The sequence below is a fragment of the Notothenia rossii genome, assembly GCF_949606895.1.
Source record: "Notothenia rossii genome assembly, chromosome: 7".
Classification (NCBI taxonomy): domain Eukaryota; kingdom Metazoa; phylum Chordata; class Actinopteri; order Perciformes; family Nototheniidae; genus Notothenia; species Notothenia rossii.
Window position 1 is genome coordinate 7333422 of NC_136905.1, and position 22250 is coordinate 7355671.

The window sequence follows — 22250 nt, forward strand, 5'->3', positions numbered from 1 at the left end:
ACTATTATTTAACAGCTATAAAGGTATAATTTCATTGTATAGCACCCTATTGAGCACCCTATGTTTCTTACTGGAGCTTGACTGGAAAAATAATAGGACAGTTCTTAAAACTGTGTGCAAACAACTGACTGATGTTTTTGAGATTTGGTCAATGCACACATTTTGTTCCGTCTATTTTGATTTGGTTTTCGGTTAGTTTTGTCTTAAGTGTCGGTCTAGGTTTAATCTCTTGACTGTTGAGAATATTAAACACAACTGATACCAGTACCTGTATTGTATATTGGTACGCAACAGTACCCTTTTTTTTTTGTCAAAACAGAAAACTAGTGTTCAGTTTAAGTTTCATCCTAATCTCCAAACTATTTTTAATGGAGCGAACAAACTTTGAGATCATCTTTTGTATACTGACCTAAGCGGTTGCCATGGAAACTGACCAGTGCTAAATGGCCAGTAGATGAAACCCGCCCCCCCCCTACACGCGTGACCCGGGGTGGATCCTGTGACCGCCTCAGACGGGGGACACTTTTAGACAAGGAACAGCCTAATTACTAGTGTGTTGCGTATTGTGAGTCGAATCAATGTCTAGTGTGTTGTAATTATACAGAGCGGTTGGCTGAGCAGGAGGGAGTAATTTGGGGTGAAGGCGAAGGGTCTTCACCCCACTACTCTAGTAGGTACGCTTTCATTTGTAAAACCCTTAATGGTTTCTGCATGTTCTCCTGTAGCTGAAGTTTCCGTGTTTGATGAAGTGTGGTTTTAATTATAACGGTTGATGATGTTCGTGTAAAACATTCTGTTCCTTCATAATGCTGCTCCGCCCTCCTTGTGTTTTCCAGCTGATAAACACGTCAGAATGTTCCCTAACTGTCTCCCACACACCAAAACCTCCACTCTTCTGCAGGCTGCTGCTGCCCTGGAGCCTCCTGATAAGCGCATTAAGAATTAATTACCCGTTACCAACTCGCGCATTGGCATTAGAAAGTGTTATGAACGAGTGTCTGATCATCTGCCAGGAGTTGTGCTCTCTGGCATAAAGGAGAAATGGTTAATGAGTTTCTTTTGTGCTCTGGTTTGGGGTGAGGGTGAATCTAAATTGTTCTCAGAGAGCGATCAGATTGCTCCGCTACAGCCTGTCCAACTCCATTGTATTCAGCCGTGGCTCTGACAGTCGTTAGGTGCCCCTAACTTTCTGCTTAAAAACCCATTCTTTATAGAAAAGCGTAATCATCGAGGACTGGGAAGTTACAACTGCACAGGTTGCAACAGTTTTTGGTTTGTCCACCTACTACAATGTGTTGCTTGCAGACATTCATGGTGCCATTACTGACTTTGCTGATCCCTTGACTTTACCTTAAAGGTGGGGTAGGTAATTCACTTCAGAAACACTTGTTATATTCCATGGAATGCTCTTAACATCCCGATAGCAATGAATATATTAAATGCTTTGACAATAAATCCATAAAAAAGTCATCTGTGGAAGCCGTGGCGCTGTAAAAAGCACGACCAATCATCTGAGCCGGCCCGGCTAAAATAACTGGATGGCCTACCTGCCTGTCAGCCTTCCATCTGTGCACAAACTTATCTCGTGCCCTCATTGGTCATGTGTGCGTTCGTGTGTGTTGGAGGAGGGGCTCTGTAAGGAAGTCTGAAGGAAGGGGCAGATTTGTTTCGCCTGCGTACTTTCAAATTCAAGCGCACTCGAGCTGGTTTCTCCATTCTTACCTACCCTACCTTTTTAATTCCCACAAAATGTCAACTTTTCCAATATTGGATTTATTTTATTTATGAAGACAATAAAGAGACTGCAGGTTAGCTGGCTGTGGCTCAGGAGGTAAAGTGGTTATCTGCCAATCAGAAGGTCTGTGGTTTGAATCCGATCCCCTGCAGTCAACATTTCCCAGTGTCCTTGCCCAAGAGAAATAACCCAAAGTGTATGAAAAACAAGTAGCCCCTTGTATGGCTGCCTGTGTATGAATGGGTGCATGCTAAAAAGTAATTTTTTTAAGGGGTCCTATTTGAAAAGCACAATTATAAATAAAGTGAATTTATCCTTTATTGCACTTCATATAACACTCTGTGAATAGATTAACATGCAGTGTGTAAGAGAAAAAAGATGGGCTACATTTGAGTTATTTGAGACATAATGAGAACAGTCACGACTTCTGGAGAATCATTTACTTTAGATAAAGTAACCAGGACAACAAGGTCATATTTTTGGACTAGATTTTCTGAAATGTCTAGTACAGTATAATCTACAATGTCCAGACCTTTAGTCATCGTAAACTTGTCAAAAAAACGGATGAGGTAGAACTAGGGATGGGTACCGAGCCCCGGGGCTGAATTACTAAAGACCGTGGTACCGTTAAGCTCCAACGTTATCTGTCTTTTTATCGGTACTGGAGAAATTTAAAAAATATGTCATATGTATTATTGCATGCAACACACACGGCGGAGAGAACAAAGCGCTCCGAGGTGTGGTTCAACTTTACCCGTCTCGATGTGGACAATGCTCGTTACCAAAAGTGCAATAAGAGTTTAGCATGTAAGGGCGGTGTGAGACTGACCGTTGAGCGGCCCGACCAAGCAAGGAGGCAGAACGTCCAAAAATATAACCCGACGTGGGCATTTATTCAAATAATGTGCACAAAGTTCACAGCCTCAATCCTGCTGTTCTCCTTGAACACATCCTGCAGCCACAAAGATCTCACACACACGACCAGCCTCTCAAGACACAGCACCTAAATGCACACAGACTAACAAGACACAGGTGAGGGGGGAGCAATTAGACACAGGTGAGGGGGGAGGAGACAACACAGGGCACCAGGTGAACACAATTGGGTAATCATTCGGAGGGAACACAGACACGACCGGAAACAACAGACAAGATGGGGGTGAACACTTATATACTTAGTGCCATTTAATAAACGTCTCGTCGTTACAGGCGGTAACACGAGCAATTTGTCTAAACATTTAGCGAAAGTGCTCCACATTCAAACGGAGGAATGCACCGTGTTCGACTGTCTTTCTAGTAGCTCTGTAGCCCCATCCACGAGTAACGTTTCCACGTCAGGTGTTATGTATGCCTTAATCTTCCTCCAGAAGAACCGTTAGGCCTTTTGCAGCATACCTGTTTGCCCCACCTGTGCTGCTCTGGGAGAAACAGAGAAACAGAGGATGTATCATAATGACTTAGTTCATGCAACCTCATAGTTTTGAATTACGATTTATTTTAAATCTACAATTGGATGTGATTGGCACTGATACACATGTTCTCCTTGTGTTGTCAGGGTCTTAAAGTGACCACAAAGTCATTGCATCTGAACTATTTCTTTGTATGTTTTAAACCCCTTACTAAGAATCAAAGTTAAGTTCTGGGGAAAATTCACCTCGTTAGTATTTATCATTTTGGACAAGAACTGTTAAATTAGGAGGCTATCGCTCGTAGTAACAGAAGCTGATTAAGAAAGCTTCACATCAGATGTGTCATGTCCTCCTCAGGCTCAGTGACGAGGTTCCCTCCGTGCGGCAGACAGCGGTGACAGTCCTCACCCAGCTGGTGCTCAAGGATGTGCTCAAGGTCAAAGGTCAAGTCAGCGAAGTGGCCGTGCTGCTAATTGACCCCGAAACTCACATCTGCAGCCTCGCCCTCAACTTCTTCAACGAGCTGGCCTCCAAGGTACACACACACACACACACACACACACACACACACACACACACACACACACACACACACACACACACACACACACAGAATGTAATGGAGTAATTGGGTGGGTTTTTAACTCGTTGTGTTTCCCTTCAGGACAACGCCATCTACAACCTGCTGCCGGACATCATCAGCCGCCTGTCTGACCCCGAGAGAGGCATGAGCTCCGAGAACTTCAACACCATCATGAAGTGAGTTACAGCCGATCAGGCTCTACTCATCACAGTCACAGTATTATCTCAAATACTAGAATTTTTGAAATGGAGAAATTTGTTGTGACGGTTACTCAATTTGAGAATAAAATATACATTTATATATACATAAAAAGTTAAAGTGCAATGAGAATATACAATAAAACAATTGTTTGTAAACATAAGAAGTTTAAGTACAAATGTGCAATAATAAGAAAGTAAATTAGAATACAGATATTAGGGCTGCACGATATTGGAAAAAACTGACATTGCGATATTTTCTTCCCCTGCGATATGAAAAATACAGGAATTGAAGAAAAGACTGGTTTTTTTTGTGTTTTTTTATCCGCAAAACATCCTTTCTTGAACTTGAATGCTATACAATTGTTGTGTTAACGATATTGAACCGGATGAAGGATTTTAGTCACGGACGTCTGGATCTTAAGTTATCAGAGCAACAAGCTGAGCTAGCTCGGTTATCCTGCTGTGATCTGATCAAGAAGGATTGTGATTGGTGGTTTGCTGTGCATGCAGAGCCGGCATGTCACTCACTCAAGTAGTCCTGACATGAGAGCCACGCCAGTTTTCCTTTTGTAGCAAGCAGCAACAATAATTGTAACATAACGTGTTTGAGTTCATTTGCCTACTTAATATCGAACGCCCTAAAAAAAATTTATTATCGTCACGACACGATATATCTCGCAGCCCGAACAGATATTCATATTATCATGAATATAAATACAAATATGCTAAATTTTTAAAGTGGCGCAAAAATGGATATAAACATAACAATTGATTACTTTTCCCAAAAAATGTATAAATTAAATTTGTATTAACATTTGGAAATAAACTAACAATTTAGAGGAGAAATGTAATTAAGTAAATAAAATTGAAATACATTTTTTTTTTTAAATAAACATACGAAGAAGAGAGAAATCCAATACGATGAAATATATATTCAGGAAAGTTATGTATATAGATATATATAGATATAGATATAGGAGGTTAAAGTAAAAATGTGCCAATAACAAAATGGACTACAAATATTTATATTGTCGTCAAAATGTACAATAAAATGGAATCAAAAATAATATATACTCAAAATAAACATAAGAAGTAAAAATGTGCACGAGTATTAATAATATATTAAGGAGAACCATCAGATCATTGCTCGTAATGTGCTTATTTTCTCCTTCGTCCACTGAGGAGTTGTCCACACTCAGCAGACGAGGGGGAATCGTGACGTGTCTAAAATGTTTTTCGGGGAAACTTGACAACTCTTCTATTTTGAGATGTTTGTTTAACGCTGTATTGTTTCCTCTCTTCAGACAGCTCTTCTCCTACATCACCAAGGAGAGGCAGACCGAGTCTCTGGTAGAGAAACTGTGTCAGCGCTTCAGGACGGCCAAGTGAGTAAACCTCTCCTCCTCCCATCTCTGCCTGCAGCATTTCATTTGAGCACGATGCAGGAAGGGAGGTGACGGTAATTAGTGGGTGTCTTCAGCGCGTTGGGAAGACTCGACCATTAAAGCGTGATTCAGAAATGACGGTCTGCCCCCACGTCTTCTTTCCCGTCAAAGTGGGCTTGGACCTTCTGACCCATAGAGAAAACCCCTCCAAATAAACTTCATATTCCTGTTTTGATAAGCAGTAGTATGAACACATTCGTTAAAGTTTCCTAGTTAGCCAATTCATTTTGTAGGATAGAAAACTGTGACTGCTTTTAGCACACTGAATGTAACATCATTAAACATAGGGATGCTCCGATCGCCGGAATCAGTATCGTCCAATCGAGTGGGCGGGGCCTATGGGGATCTTCCATTTAAAGTGATGTGTGAAACTCAGTTAATGGGGCTCATTCACTGGCGCTTCCACAAACAACATAATTATTACATTCAAATGAAGTACATTATTCAAGTTTTACAAGTTTAGTCTGCGTCCAAATGGTTGGAAGATAAGGAGGAAGGACAATCAATACTGTATATAGTCAATGTGAGGTAAAGTGTGTCGCCAAGGTAACCGGTTAGAACTCCAAGTGGTGATGAGTTCTTAAAATGTATGGAAAGGGTCTTAAAAGGTCTTACATGTGACTTCAGGATTCCTGCATATCCCCTGTCCTAGTATCTAACTCTATTTTAAAAGATTTATTATTTTTATTTTGTATTAGAAAGCACTTGTTCAGATATGATCTACAAATAGACGTACCTCTCGTGCACCTTGACATCCTCTTCTCTCACTTTGTCATGGAAACCTTCTTCCCGTGTATTTGAGGAACGTAGATGGAGCAATTGGCCGGGCTTCAGTCTGCCTCTGACTCACGCTCCATCCATTCTTCGCTCTAAGGACATTTTACATTACACAATGGCAAAGTGAATTTAGATACGAGGGTCCTGGGAAATGAGATTTGGAACAAATGCCAGAGCCGAGGCCATATTTATGAGTAATGCGGTTTTTATGTTGAGGATCTGGAATTTGGATGCATTTCACATACAGTTAGTAATCAGGTTAAAGGTCCCCTGTTATGCTGTTTTTCATCAATATATTACAGGTCTCAGATATATACAGAGCCTCTCTCTGATTGGCTGAAACACCAAACAGATCATTGCAGCATTACCCATAATCCCCTTTGTTTCAGCCCTGTTTCAAAAGTGCTGATTCTCTGTCTGTTACTTTAGATGAAAATAAGGAGCCCCTCCCCACGCCCCTCTGAGAGAGATTTGGTTAAAAAGAACACAATGGTGCTCTAGGAGGAGATTCAGGTGATAAGGCGGGGGGTTAATGGCTAATGGTTACTCAAGCCCAAAAAATTGTTATGACATCATAAAGTGGCCAAAATCTGATCAGCTCATTTTCGGACAGGTTTTTATAGAAATGGATCAGGACAACAAGAGAGAATCTTTGTTCCTGAAACTTTCAGAGTCTCTTTCCACAGAGGGGACACATGTTGATGTAGAAGAGACATGAAGAAGAGGGGACACATGTTGATGTAGAAGAGACATGAAGAAGAGGGGACACATGTTGATGTAGAAGAGACATGAAGAAGAGGGGACACATGTTGATGTAGAAGATACATTAAGAAGTGGATTTTGCATAATAGGTGCCCTCTTTAAATGTCCACGTCTCTCTCTTGTGCTACCCCCCCCCTCCCCCCTCAGGACGGAGCGGCAGTGGTGCGACCTGGCCGTGTCTCTGTCTCTGCTCTCCTTGTGTGAGCGCGGCTTCAAGAGGCTGCAGGAGTGCTGGGAGTGTTACAGCGACAAGCTGACGGAGCCCGGCGTCTACCAGCCGCTGCTCTCCATCACCTCCAAGCTGCGCCGCGGAGCCAAAGCCCTGTTCAAGGTGCGTCAGACACACAGTATGGGTTCAATGAATGCACACCATGTGAACAGCATTTTGTGAGCCACGTTCAAGGGAAAGAAGTTGCAAAAGAGATGTGCAAAATATATTCAGAGCCTTGGATATATTTTTGAACGTCTTCTCTTGCAACTTCTCTCCCTTTCCAGCTCAGTTTGATGTCATGTCCTTATTCACTGATACGTTTTGTTTCCTCCAGGCCCAGGTGGACGAGTTTGAGAAGCGCCTGACTGCAGTTCACACGCGGGGGCTGGAGAACGTGGAGAGTCCCGAGATGGACGAGGCTAACCAGAAGGAAGGAGGACCCTCTGAGAAGACGGTCATTCGAACAGCTGCAGCCAGGGGCCGGCAGAGGTCAAAGAGAGGTCAGTGCTCATGGGGTTTCACTCTCAGGGGCTGCTGTGGTCGTCCACCAATCAGAAGGGCGGTGGATGGATCCCCAACCTTTGCCTCGACATTTCAATTAACAAAATGAACACCAAAATGCTTCTGATGGTGTGTCGGTGTGTGAATGCATTTGGCTCTTTGTGATACAGCCTGTGTGTGAATGCTGATTTGTAAACATAAAAGCACTTTGAGGGGTCGTTAAGACTGGAAAAGCTTTATATGAACGCAGTCCATTTCCCCTTCATGTTGTGCACGCATACAGATCTTTATGTGACAATTTGATTTTGCTTCCCGTTTTGTTTTAGGTCAAGCGAAGCCCTCGGTTTCCAGCCGATCCGACGACAGCTTTGTGACGCCTCGGAAATCTCGCAAGTCCAAGAAACCTGCGATCATCTTCAGCAGTGATGAAGAGGAGGAGGAGGAGGAGGAGGATGATGATGATGAGGGTGAGTGGTCTTCCTCTTTAGCAACACATTTTGTATGGAATGCAAGCATTACATTTATTTAAGGCAGAAAACACCCATTTGATGTATTATGGCAACATGTCTCTGGGTTTGGCCTACGAAATGTCAAAACATCCTTTATGATCCATTGAGTTGTACAATATTAGAGTGACTTTAGTATTTCGGTTCATGTCTTACTTTGGATCAATACGACCGAGTTCAGAGTTTGTGGAGCACCTGACTGACTCAAGAGGATTAAAGACTTTTAAGAGTGAGCTGAGCATCACAGCAGCACTACTCCCAGATCTGGAGATATTTCCGATGGATTTAATAAAAAACAACTGAAAAGGATGAAATGCTTCTCCAAACTGCAAGTCAAGAATGTGTCAAAAATAATATGTGGATACATTTTAACCCTTAGATGCATAAGTAAAATTAAATATAGAATATTTCTAGTGTGAACCAAAATATAATACAAAATATTATACAAGTGATTTTTCTTAACCAGAATGGCATAAAAACACATTATTCTAATACGGGTCCTTTTCGACCCACTTATGGAAGAGAGTGGGGTCCAGGCACTCTGAGGGGATCTAAGGGTTAACCAGCTGAGCTACTAGCGTTGCATGAGTCAAGTTCCTTTGATACCTATCCCACCAAAAGGAGTGCAAACCACCAACTTTGTGCAATGTGATGTATCCACGAAGACATATTGTTTGAACATTTTTCAAGACAGGCAAGAGAAGCACCTGGTTTCATAAGTGAATCGAGTCCTACCTTGAAGTGGAGATTCCTTTAAAGTCAATGATTGGTTTCTGACAACACCCCATGCATTATTCTGCTTCTAATCTACATGTCTTTGTCCCTCAGATGCTGTGATGGCGGAGAGCGAGACGCCCAAAGTGACGACTCCCATCGCCCGCACCTCCCGACGCACGCGCCTCAGAAACTGATCCCTCTTTTTATCGTTTCGTCTTATTTCTGTGTCTCTTTTATCATTTTTAAAGCATTTTTACAGTTCTTTTAATCTTGTTGTACTTTCTTTTGTTTCTAAGATATTGGCACTACACTTTTGTAGACTCTTGATGTGAAATCATGCCTTCTTTTAATAAACTTTGTTCTGGTTTTGATACAAACTCCACGGCTGTCTGTTTCTCTTTGAGCTGCATCACTCCGAGGGTCCGCTGTCAAGTGAATTTACAGCGTCTTTACCCACCGCTCTGAGTGTCTGCTTGGAACGTGTGTTTGGACGGCACAGTTTAACGGCTTGTCACAGCTTGCCCGGACAGTATTACTGCCCTCCATGCTTCTCCTCATCATTGCCTTCCAGTTTAGTTTCTTACTGCATGTTTTTTCATATACAGGGGGTCTGTAGGGTCTTAAAAAGTATTAAAAGTTGATTAATCATTTTAGCGAAAATGAAGGCTATTAAAAAGTATTAAACAGCATTTTCCAAGGTTTTACATTTTGTATCTTGTTTTCAATAAGTATATCAATGGTCCAAAGAGGTTGTATTCTACAGTCTGCCTGAATGTAATCATTGCGTAGGTGTGTGGTGTGATTCTGTGTACTTTATTTATGGAATCCCGTTGGGTTTGACGTCATCTGAACAGGACATCGCACGCTCACTGCTTGATAGCGCGCGAAGGTCCGTTTACGCCGGTTGCTAAGCAACATCGTTATGGGGAAATGCAAGTTTGCTTCCAAATGGTTGGAAGATAAGGAGGAAGGACAATCCATACTGAATATAGTCAATGTGAGGTAAAGTGTCGCCAGTGTAACCGGTTAAAACTCCAAGTGGCGATGAGGTCTTAAAGGAGAGGTGTCATGGCCATTTCCATTGATCATAATTCCATTGTTGAGGTCTACTAAAATAGAAAAATACTGTGCAATTTTCCAAACTCACATTGGTTTCGCATACAGCATCTCTGTAAAGTATGTGTATTCAGCAGTATTCACTTTCTCCACTAAACGGCTCGCTGCAGCTCCCCCCCCCGCCCCCTCTCTGTGAGCACAGTGTGCTCTGATTGGTCGGTACGTTGTGAATCGCGCTGAGCTCCGTGGAGGTGTGATTTCCTTGTTTAGCAATACATAGCGAAACACAGCCAAACTCAACCTGAACACACACAAAGTCACAGCCGAAATAAAAACAATAAGTGTGGCTTGATATTGAGTAAGAAAAAGGTTTATAGGTTGATAAACGCTGAGAGAATGGGTCTGCAGAGAGAATTTCGCCGCGATCCCAACTGTCTGTTATCAGACTGCAGCCAGGGAGCAGAAATCAGCAGAGCTGCCTGCACTGAGTGTGTGTGTGTGGATTGGTCAATTTGGACCAATCAGCGGGGGCTTAACGTAACGGCTCCGCGGATTGGCCCATTTAGTTCCGGGTACGTGCTTTCGTAAGCACGTACCCGGAAGAATCAAATGGACGATGACGTTTCACCAACGAGGCGTTTTGGGGAGGTATTTTCTGTGTTAGAGTTTTACTCGCTACAGGGTGTACTTTAGGGGTTTTGACTCCGCAGAAGTTTACATGCAGAAAAGGGGACGGGTAATAACCGGAAAAGCATGATATGTCACCTTTAAAATGTATGGAAAGGGTCTTAAAAGGTCTTACATTTGACTTCAGGATTCCTGCATATACCCTGATATCAGATTGAATCCACCGTGTTCCTCACCAGTGATCCTGCCTGCGAGTTATTTACAATCATTTTCTTTCCACATGTTCTGTCCGCCTCTGTTTGCCTGTAATCAATCTCGTGTGTGTATCAGCCTTTGCTCTCTTTTCTCCTTCCTTCTCCTCCTTTCCTACTGTTCCTCTCTTCACTGACATCACACACACAGGGAGGTTTAACTGCCCTCCCTTTCTCCTCAATGCATATCTCCTTCACGCCTACTCCCTCTCCCACACATTGTCCTCTCCTAAAAGATGAGAGGTGCATTTTTCTGTGTGATTGATACGTTATGTAAAGACACTCGTCGACAACAGGCCAACTGCGTGATTGCAGCAGCACTTAGGTTTGTATCTTTATTTGAGTTAAACGTATCAGTGGGTGCCAAGTGCAAAAACAACCATTTATTACAACTTTATTGAGCGCTTTACAAAGCAGAATTCTGTTTGTGCAGATGTGGAAACATCACACATTGTGCTCAACAAAGCTGCTTTAAAGAGGCCAAATTGTGCTTTTTGGTTTTCCCTTTCCTGTACTATTGTATTGTTTTTTGAGCTATAAAAACTGGTTTCCAAAGGCTTAAATCCAGCACGGGCATAATGAGAAAAATAAAGCACTTGAACATGAGGGGCCCCATTATGCTAATTTACAAGTTTCATAATTGTATTTTGTGACATGTCTCCATGCTTTAACGTTCAAAAAGCTCTTTATTTTTCTCATATACCTCACTCACACCAACGCAACTCCGGTTCAAGCTCCGTGCTAGAGCTTTTCAGGTTCAGAACCGGTTCTTCGGTTTAGCTCCGGCTCTTTTCACACTGCCCAGAGTCCGACTGGTGCTGCGTCATTGCGTCATCGTTTGCGTCATGACGTAACCATTTGCGTGCCTGCTTCATAAAGCCAAACCACGCGGAAACCCCTCACAGCTCACACCGACAATAACAAAAATGGCCGATTGTGCTCCAGCTTCCTCTGTAACTCTTCAGAAGACCAGATTCCCAGTAGGTAGCTGGTCTCTTCAGTGGACCACTGCTGCTTGTTAAGTTTCTCCATCGTTGTGTAAAAACTGGATAAAATGCGGGATTTTTGTTGTTGTTCTGCCCCTGCCCCCGCCTCGACGTAAGCGTGACGTATGTGGTGCTTTTGCTCTGGCCGAACAATTTTTTGGTGCTTGAAACGAACCGGATTCCGGAGCTAAGAGGCTGCTCCGCTGCGGTTTGAACAGGAAACCCCGGTGCTTTTCAGGCTCCAGCTCCGAACCGGCCCTGAAACACCGTTGGTGTGAATGAGGTAATACTGCCTGTGCTGCAGCACCTCTTTTTTTTTCACCCTCTGTCTGAAACCAGAGCCCAGTCTGCTCTGATTGGATAGCTGGTCCGCTCTTTTGTGATAGGTCACCCGCTTTGAGATGTCCCTACTATGTGCACTAGCCAACATAAGTACAAGTGTTACATACTGATGTCACTGTTAGGTTCGTAAAAAAAGGAGTCCAATGGGGGGAGTGTGTGGGAGAGAAACTCCCTCTGGAGGAAACTTTGGTATTTTAGCCTTAGCAGACTTACATGCACAAAAACTTATATAACACACTACACTAAAGGGTAAACTCCAGAAAGCATTATAAGCAGGGCTGCACATAACTTGTGCGCAGGTGCTGTAAGTGATGAAAATGGGGGATGTTGGCTTATCTGGTGCCCGCAGCTCACAGCCAAAATGCGAGTGAGCGAGGGAGAGAGGGAGGGTGCACCGGTACCGGCGCTGTTGTTATTAGAATCTGGTGCTAGCTGCTCTAACGGATATAAGAAGAAGACGTTTCTACAATAATGTGGAGGGCAGTAGCTTGGCGTGGGGAAAAAATTAGGGGAAGCCAATAATACGTCCTTTCTTTTGGGGTGTGGGGGGGGGGGGTTTGGTGGTCAATGTAATAACGTAACCAGATGAGTGATTACAGCGCCCGGTATCATTTTACATACATTTGGATTGTTAACTGTGTTCGTTATTCTCCCGACCAGGAGAGAAGCTTTAAAATAGGAGACTAAATGGAGTCTCTGTGAAAGTTCAATTGGGTACTTTAATTAAAAAAAGGCGCGGTAGTGTTACAGACAGAATATTGTTCAGTCAGACAAACAGCTGTGATCTGGCTCTCCTCGATAGGGAAGAGAAGAGACTGGATCTCTCCTCCGGTGCTGTTTATATATCCTCTGCTGGCTCCTCCCCGCCAGCCGGCTCGCCTCGTCTCCAATGTCCGTTATTGCATTTAAACAGAGGATAGGTTCTTTTCACATTCAATATATGCTTAACACGCCGTTTCTCCTCATATTCTCTTTCATCACTTTTCATTTAACACATTCTAAACGCTGTAATCAATACTCTAAACAATACTTCTCGGCTCGTTTGGTTTCCGGTCATTCCGGATGTTGTCACATGCTACTCTCGTCTGTAAACAATAATGTATTCAAATAAACTGTACCTTCATTTAATATTCAGCATGGTAGTATCTCGACATCTATAGTTGTAGTGTTAAATCAGTAGGCTTCGGTTTGCACCACTCCATTTAATTTCGCTACTAAATTCACCTCTTTAGGAAATCGTATATTAGCCACATGCTAAAGGCTAACCGGAGATGAAGGATTTTCATAATAAAAGCTTAACTGCTTGTGCACAAGAATTTCTGGTTTTTCAGTATAAAAGAGCATTAAAACTGACGGCATGTTTAAACTACATTTCCCCATTAAAACATTGATTTTAATTTCTAACAGTATCATATAGATGCAGGACTTACACACGCCTGTTATCTGACCGACAGGTCCGCACGCACTCTCCAGCCGAAACTCTAATAAGCATTCATTCACAAACTAAATCAGGAGACCTTTAACGTTTTACGTCCGGTTCGCTCCTTTGTTCCTCGCTGTACACAGCTCCAGTTTGGGCATTGGCCTGTTATCAGATTGTATTTGTTGTTGCTGCTGCAGCGGAAGTTTAGTAAAATTATTTTTGATTAAATACTCCAAATCTCCACCCTCCATAATTGCACTTGCTTCTAACGGCGGTGAGAGTGGTGCAGTGACGCTATCTATCTTCTATCGATTAGATTTATGATTCAAAAATTATAAAAGTAGGGTAGACATGTGGATATTATCCGACTGAACAAAACGTGCATTTACCTAACAGGTTCGTTTTCCACTGACCCTTTTTCGAGCTATTTTCCAAAATCCTATGGAGAAATCCCATTGCTATTTTGTCGAGGGAAACCGAGCGCAGCTTACTTCCGCTTTTTGGGACGCGTCACTGCACCACTAAATTGATGCGATTTGATTGGATTGTGAGGCAAGGGAAGCCAGCCGCCTCTGGCTTCCCTTGGCATGGCCCTGACCAATCACAGGTTGGCAGGGGCATGACGTGAGCCTCATCTGATTGGTCAATCCCTCCATTTTTTTTCACCAAGGGAAGCAAATTTCGGCTGGCCTCCTCTCACAACAGAGAGTGCAATCTACTGTTTCACCATAACATCTAGAGGGGCGCTGTTTCACTCTTTGTAAAATACTCAGTGAGAATGGGGGAGAGATGGGCTGGCAGCAACACACAACAAAGAATTTCCGAAACTAAACGAAGTGTTTTTATTTATTTATTAAAATTATAACTACAATCCAAAAAAACCGGGGAAGCCTGGCTTCCCTTGGCCTCCAGGAGAAAACGCAACTGGTGGAGGGAGAGTCCTCTCCAGTCAGACTGAGAGGCTGATAACTACAGCTCAGTGAGGTAAAGGACTCTGAGTGTTGAGATAGTTCACTTTAGTCTAAGACTAAGTTCAAACGGTTTGGTCACAATTTATGTAAACACATATTTCCAAGGCACTCCTTTATAATTATAGGGATCAACAGGTTTGAAATAATTTCAACGTATACTATAGGACAGTAACCAAAAAGATCCTTTAAAACTGGAGAGATAAAAAAAAAAAGCATAAATAAATAAATGTTAAGGTAAAATAAATAAGATATGAATGAACAACAAAAATAAAATAAGTTACATTCATTTCTTATTGGCTGTGGTAGGTTATTGGTTATGTTCACATACTTATTTGATTACATCCACTTGTCTAAGATGACAACAGAGACTTTCGACCCAAAACCAGCTCTGTTGACTTGTGGATGCAAGCAGCTAATCGCAGACTCAACCAGAGAGAAAGAAGTAGGCCTACATCATCAGCTACCATGTCTGACAGAGAGGAAGACAGTGAGGAGAACAGTTTGGAGGGTGATTGGTCGTGCTAATGTTGTCTTGTGTTCACCTCTGCATGTGTGTTCAGTGCCGTGTGTCTGGCAAATAAAGACCCCCTCAAAAGCTACGGTTTATTTCATTTTAAGGATGAGCACCAAGCAACATCTCCAGGTGTTGTGCACCCCTGATTATAAGGCCGTTTTAAAGCATGTTAACATGTCACAGAGCAGGGGTGGGGAACCTCCGGCCCCCGGGCCGTATACGGACAGAGACACCATTTGGTCAGGGTCCTTGAACACAACACGAGCCTAACGTGTCATCACGTGGTATATGTCTGTCTGACAGGGGTGTAGTGCTGAAGGAGAGCACCAGAACGCCGCTCCGGCACTTCACAAATTACACCCATAAGGAGCCGTACACATGCCGCAATTTTTGCGTGGCTGTTTCTTTAGTTGAAAGCCCGATGGCGATCTGTTTATCTGTCACACTGATCATACAGTCAATAACTTTGTTATTAGCATCTGGTTAGCTAGCTATGCAAACGAATATAAGAAGATTTTTACTACAACCAGTGAGGTAAAGGCACATCTTTATATGATCATTATAGTTATAAAAAAATAAGAGAATAATGGAAAAACTGATATAAAACACTATATGACAGTAAGAAAAAGTTGTTATTAATAAACAAGAATACAGTTTAAAGGTGGGGTAGGTAATTTTGGACAAACCAGCTGGAGTGTGCTAGAATTTGAAAATACACAGCCTGAAAAAATCGGCCACTTCCTTCAGACTTCCTCACAGAGCCCCTCCTCCAACACACACGAACGTGCACATGACCAATGAGGGCACGAGATAAGTTTGTGCACAGATGGAAGGCTGACAGGCAGGTTGGCCATCCAGTTATTTTAGCCGGGCCGGCTCAGATGATTGGTCGTGCTTTTTGCAGTACTACGGCTTCCACAGATGAGATTTTCCAATGGATTTTTTGTCAAAGCACTTCAGATATTCATTGCTATCGGGATGTTAAGAGCATTCCATGGAATATAACAAAAAGTGTATCTCGAGCCGGTTTTCTCAAACCACCTTTAAAAGGGGAGTGATTTGTAAAATATCCATAATGAAAAAGAAAATCTGCTTACAGTTCTGTTTCATATGGATGCTGAGAGATGTATCCATAGATCTCTTAATGTTGCTCTCAAAGTTCACCAGATTGATGCTTTTAACTTCAACATTTAAAAAAAAATCTTCCCGGAGGAGCATACCCCCGGACCCCCAGGAGGTTAGGTCCAACCCCCACTTAAATCATGTTCACATGGATAGGAAACTAAATACATTTGCACACATCTTGTGTCCATATCTTTCTGTGGTCATGCCACAGCGTGCACGTGCATGCATGCGTGAGTCATGGTGAGATATCTGGATTAAGAGGTTGCTTTTTTCTTTGCACAGCATGAAAGAAAGGCCAAATGAATGGGCTGTGATTTTAGTATTTTTAAGCAGAGGTCAATCATTTGTACGGCCCTCGGAGGATGTTGTGAAAATTGAAATGGCCCTTGAGAGGAAAAATGTTGAGCAGTAGAGCCACAAAATACAGATATGAGCCTGAAAAGGAACATAATGGAGCCCTCTTTAATCAAGACGAAACTGTTCCCTGATTGTGTGACGAACACTCGTAACGGCTGGAGGTTTATTTACCCTAAATAGGCTGTGAACTTGGAGGTCGGTGAGTTGGATGGAGCCGTGTTGTAATTTGTCGGCAGGGGGTACAGGGAGCAGATGGCCCTGACAGACTGTAACTCACACAACAGAGAGGGGAGCTCAGTGCATGCTGGGAAAAACCCCGGAGACAAAGGGGAAGAGAGGGAGGCTGATATGCACCAAGAGAATTGTAAAAATATAATTTAGATTTGTTGTGAGATAAAATCGCAAAACTTTCCCTCACTCAAAGAGCGCTGCTGCCCTCTGACCTCACTTTGTGCTGTGGTCCTTTAACACACAGTCACCTTGGCAATGACAAGCACGCTCTCCAAGACCATGACATCACTCCAAAGACAAAAAGAAGACGAGGAGGAGGAAGATGTGAGGGGTGTGTGTAGGTGGAGAGCGGGGGGGGGGGGCTGTCGTCTCTGGCTCTACAAAACCTCTGCAGCATCCGAACTGATGCCCAACGCTCAGCTCCCGAACAGAGGACGGACGCAAGAGAGAGAGAAACATTCATCTGTTCAGTTCCATCAGAGAGCGAGGAAGAAGAGGAGGAGGAAGAGGAGAGAAAGTGAATGTCCCTGCAGGTGAAGACAACTGAGAGGTAACAGAGCGATGGAGAGGAGTCTGTGAGAGCAGAACAAGAACTCTGAGAGAAACCCAACCACAGGTGAGCACTTCAAATGTTGTAATGCTATTTAGTTGGTGTTTTATTGAGCGGTATCCTTACAACTGTTTTAGTTTTCTAAAATGTTCACTTTATAGTCTTTAAATATATTTTAGTTTTTAATTAACAGTAGTCCTTTTAATTGACTGTGTTTACAGTTTTTGTTTTCAAAGCCAAATACTCATTTTGTAGAGGATTTATTTCCACAATTCAGGCTGAAAGTAACCTTAGGAGAAAGCCTTTTTTTAAGTTGGTCTGTTTTCAAAGTTAGTCTTTAATACGTAAATCTCAACAGGTTACCATTAAATGAATAAATCCTCTACATTTCTCTTCATTTTACACTTAATTAATACTTTCTAAATCCATATTGTCTTTAATTGAGAACTATTTAATGAAGGAAAAAAGGCAATTTTTCTTTAAACAAAACACAGCATTTATGAAAATCGTATTGACTTTTTTGTGTTTTAAGAACCTTACAGGAACGGGGGCTGCAATTGACCTTTCACTTGTAACCCTAGATACACATTACATTTGTGCATTCCTCAACTGTTTTTAAAAATGTTTACTTAAATGCTAAATATAAAAATAAAGTCAAAAAAAAATCCTGAAGCCACCAGTTAAGGATTGGTTCGACTTGTCTGCAAACGTCCAAAAATCTATCCTTTTCCCTCAGATTATGCAAACTAAAGTGCTTTATATGAACAGTATGAATATATGTGACTGTTTTGCATAAGCGATGTTCCTTTCTGTCTCGCAGCCGGTGTATTTTCAGTCTCCAGTTAGTTTCCTGTCCTCCTCTCGGCTGCCATGCTGTGCCCCGTGCTGCTGTGTGTCGCTCTGCTGCTGCTCTCTCCTCTGGAGAACACTGAGGCTCGAGCTCTGCACCCGTCTCCTGACGCTGTGCAGGTACACAGGGAGGAGGAGGAGGAAGACGAGGGAGACGAGGGAGACGAGGGATAGGAGGGAGGGGAGGGGGAGGAGGGGGAGTGTTTCAGAGTGGATGTTAAAGGATAGAAAAAGGGAGATAAGATAGGACTTCATTTATTCTGAAGGAAATGATTATGCCAGAGTTACAAAAATTCAATAAACATAGCAGCATAATAATAATAAAACTGTACACTAACAGTGCAGTAAAAAGAGCAAATTCAATAACTACAGGAAACATAGACAGTCACATCATTAATGTAAATATTAACAGTATTTAGTAGTTCAAAAACCGTAGTGTTAGTTACGTAATTGCACGTTAAAGAGTGGATTGGGGAGAATTCAGAGTGGATGTTAGAGGGTAGAAAAAGGGAGTGGATGTTAGAGGGTAGGAAAAGGGAGGAATCAGAGTGGATGTTAGAGGGTAGAAAAAGGGAGAAATCAGAGTGGATGTTAGAGGGTAGAAAAAGGGAGAATTCAGAGTGGATGTTAGAGGGTAGAAAAAGGGAGGAATCAGAGTGGATGTTAGAGGGTAGGAAAAGGGAGTGGATGTTAGAGGGTAGGAAAAGGGAGTGGATGTTAGAGGGTAGAAAAAGGGAGGATTCAGAGTGGATGTTAGAGGGTAGAAAAAGGGAGTGGATGTTAGAGGGTAGGAAAAGGGAGTGGATGTTAGAGGGTAGAAAAAGGGAGGATTCAGAGTGGATGTTAGAGGGTAGGAAAAGGGAGGATTCAGAGTGGATGTTAGAGGGCAGGAAAAGGGAGTGGATGTTAGAGGGTAGGAAAAGGGAGGATTCAGAGTGGATGTTAGAGGGTAATCCAGAAACAGGGAGGGACAGCAGGAAGAGAGAGTAATGAAATGTGTCCCTGATTGAATCATTCCTCTCCCTGACAATTAAATCTAATCTTCTTCTTCTTCTCTTGTAGTTCATGGAGCAGTTTCTGGAACGCTACAACGACCTTTTGACCCTAGACGACCTGGAGAGCCTGCTGAACAGCCCGGCAGAGGAGCAGTCCACCCTGTCCTCGGGGGGCAAAGCAGCCGAGTACCCCAAAAATGCTGACGCGCAGACGCAGGCGGAGACCCCCTGGCTGCGGCTGCTGAAGGGCGCTCTGGCCAATCAGAAGAGGGCAGAGCCAGACCGGTCCAGAAGGGGCTGGAACCGCGGCTGCTTCGGGCTGAAACTGGACCGGATCGGATCCATGAGCGGACTGGGATGTTAGTGCGGGGAAATAAAGACTGATGGCTTCCTTCTGAGAGTAAAATAAGGAAACACACACACGTGCAGAAGTGTTTTGACTCCATGTAGGGTGGTGTAAACCTGCAGATTAGATCACATGCTTCACTCTCTCATCACAGCAGCTGTAGTTTATTCCATGTATTAAAGTGAATATTATGTGAGCTGTATTTACATCATTAAGTCATCTTTGATTGTTGGGCTTTTAAATTGGCACTTTCTGGCATTTGTCTTCAGTCAATGTGATGAGACACTTGTTAAATCTGTGGGTGGGGGTTGTGTGTCAAATCAGGTGAAATGGACGTAGATATTAAAACATTATGCCACCTGTGACTCTTGCTGATATTATGTTGGTTTTCTTATGATTTGCATGAATAAATGGATTTGACATTTAAGGTGTTTTTGTTCACAGATAATTATCCACACAAACATCTGAGGCTTCTTACTCTCTAATGACACTTTTCACCTCAATCAGCCCTTCAAAGTGCAGCTTCCAATTCCTCTTTACCATATTTCTTTAATGTTTGACGCTTTAGTAAATGTTTCAGTGGCTATTGGAGGAATGTACATGTCTTGGGTTACCTATTGTCTTATGGAAAGTGTTTGTAAGCGCCTCCGATTTCTCCAAAACTGAAAAAGAAATCTGTTTAATCACCGCTGCCACCAGAAGGTCCCCTTAATGTAGCAGCTGCACTTACTCCAGACACATTTCTGTCTAACTCTCAATGCCTTATCATACCTTCTAAATAGTGGAGGAATATACATTTTGCTTTCTTAATAACTGTACGTGAGATCCTTCGATGAATCCAAAATGGTTTTATTGTTGCACTTCAGCCAAGTTCCCGAGGCAGGGAAACGGATATAAATATATTGACCTCTTTTTCAGATAATCTCATGAAATGTCCCATTCATTCATAAAATATGTATATGAGTATGATGCAACTGTGGGCTACATGTTGCATTATTTGTACCAGCAATGAGCCAAATCTCAAAGACGAGGAATCCCTTTCACAGGCTTGAGGAAATGTGCAGAGGTGTGTGTTGAAGCCACGACTGAATTATCATCTCAAGATCCATTTAGGAGCTCTCATTATCTTATCATAGGATCTTAATCAGTACTTTTGGTGCCATTTGGACTTTCTTTATTCTTTATACACATATATATATTAATACAGGATCTATATTTTCATAAAAAACATGCAGCAGATGAGGATCATGTAATTTCAACGAAAGCTCCAGAACATCTATTCAATGGACCTTAAGGTGAGACTGTTTTATATTGTACAAAGCATTTCCACATAACGCCAGTCTTCTACCTTTTACTCCTGGTAGTGTCTCTACTTTAAAGAGTCCTCTCCTGCTGATGTTCAGGTGTATATCAGTATGTAGTGTCTCTACTTTAAAGAGTCCTCTCCTGCTGATGTTCAGGTGTATATCAGTATGTAGTGTCTCTACTTTAAAGAGTCCTCTCCTGCTGATGTTCAGGTGTATATCAGTATGTAGTGTCTCTACTTTAAAGAGTCCTCTCCTGCTGATGTTCAGGTGTATATCAGTATGTAGTGTCACTACTTTAAAGAGTCCTCTCCTGCTGATGTTCAGGTGTATATCAGTATGTAGTGTGTCTACTTTAAAGAGTCCTCCCCTGCTGATGTTCAGGTGTATATCAGTATGTAGTGTCTCTACTTTAAAGAGTCCTCTCCTGCTGATGTTCAGGTGTATATCAGTATGTAGTGTCTCTACTTTAAAGAGTCCTCTCCTGCTGATGTTCAGGTGTATATCAGTACGTAGTGTCTCTACTTTAAAGAGTCCTCTCCTGCTGATGTTCAGGTGTATATCAGTATGTAGTGTCTCTACTTTAAAGAGTCCTCTCCTGCTGATGTTCAGGTTCATATCAGTATGTAGTGTCTCTACTTTAAAGAGTCCTCTCCTGCTGATGTTCAGGTGTATATCAGTATGTAGTGTCTCTACTGGGACATGTCTCCATGCTTTAATGTTCAAAAAGCTCTTTATTGTTCTCATACTGCCTGTGCTGCAGCACCTCTTTTCACCCTCTGTCTGAAACCAGAGCCCAGGCTGCTCTGATTGGTTAGCTGGCCGGCTCTGTTGTGATTGGTCAACCGCTTAGAGATGTCCCGCCCCTTAGCCTATCACGTACAATGTGTTGGAGCGCTAGCCAATAGTATAATGGAGAACTTTGAGGCAGGGAGGGGAGTGTGTGGGAGGGAACAGAGGGATGTTAGCCTTTGCAGACCATTGACATGCACTAAACCTATACAACACACTACAGGAAAGGGAAAGCCTCTTTAAATAGATGGAGATTCCCTTCGCAGCACTAGATGGCAGTCTTTTTCCGTAAAGTGTTTATTTCTCCTCACCACAGAGTTGCCCTCTGGACTTTGCACAGGACACAAGTTGTGTTGAAGTACTTACAGTCCTCTTCTGTATGGAAACCTCTGCAAAAAGCACTTTGCCAAATCCATAATCAATAGATACTAACTGTAGTAAACAAGATAACATAGAGAATTGACAGAAAGGCAGCTGTCATTGTGTTTAAATCGTGTTTTCATTGCAGTTTTCTTTTGATTCTTACACAGACTAACACTAATACTTGCCCCAGATATGCCGTCCTCTCCTGGGTGAAGTGTGAACATGTGATGTGTATAAGGCAGTATTTACATTACCAGTATAAAATGGACCGAGTGTTGAGCAGCCAGCCGGCGTCTAATCTTAGCCTGACCTTTAATTCCCCTCT

The 22250-nt window shown here is 42.6% G+C and overlaps 2 protein-coding genes across 2 annotated transcripts in view; both read left to right on the forward strand.

The window, feature by feature from the left end:
* The window catches only part of ncapd2 (non-SMC condensin I complex, subunit D2), a 43610-nt gene extending 34387 nt beyond the window's left edge, over positions 1-9223 (forward strand). Inside the window, exons 26-32 of the mRNA XM_079693111.1 lie at positions 3499-3676; positions 3806-3900; positions 5229-5309; positions 7056-7239; positions 7454-7619; positions 7947-8087; positions 8955-9223. Of these exons, the coding sequence (XP_079549237.1) occupies positions 3499-3676; positions 3806-3900; positions 5229-5309; positions 7056-7239; positions 7454-7619; positions 7947-8087; positions 8955-9037 (928 nt within the window). The 3' untranslated portion in view covers positions 9038-9223. The remainder of the gene's footprint in view (positions 1-3498; positions 3677-3805; positions 3901-5228; positions 5310-7055; positions 7240-7453; positions 7620-7946; positions 8088-8954) is intronic.
* Positions 9224-17110: 7887 nt separating this feature from the next.
* Positions 17111-19893, forward strand: nppcl (natriuretic peptide C-like). Its single transcript, XM_079693506.1, has 3 exons — positions 17111-17342; positions 18097-18245; positions 19188-19893. Exons 2-3 carry the CDS (start codon positions 18147-18149, stop codon positions 19482-19484), a joined length of 396 nt encoding a protein of 131 aa, XP_079549632.1. The 5' UTR covers positions 17111-17342; positions 18097-18146; the 3' UTR covers positions 19485-19893.
* Positions 19894-22250: the final 2357 nt, after the last annotated feature.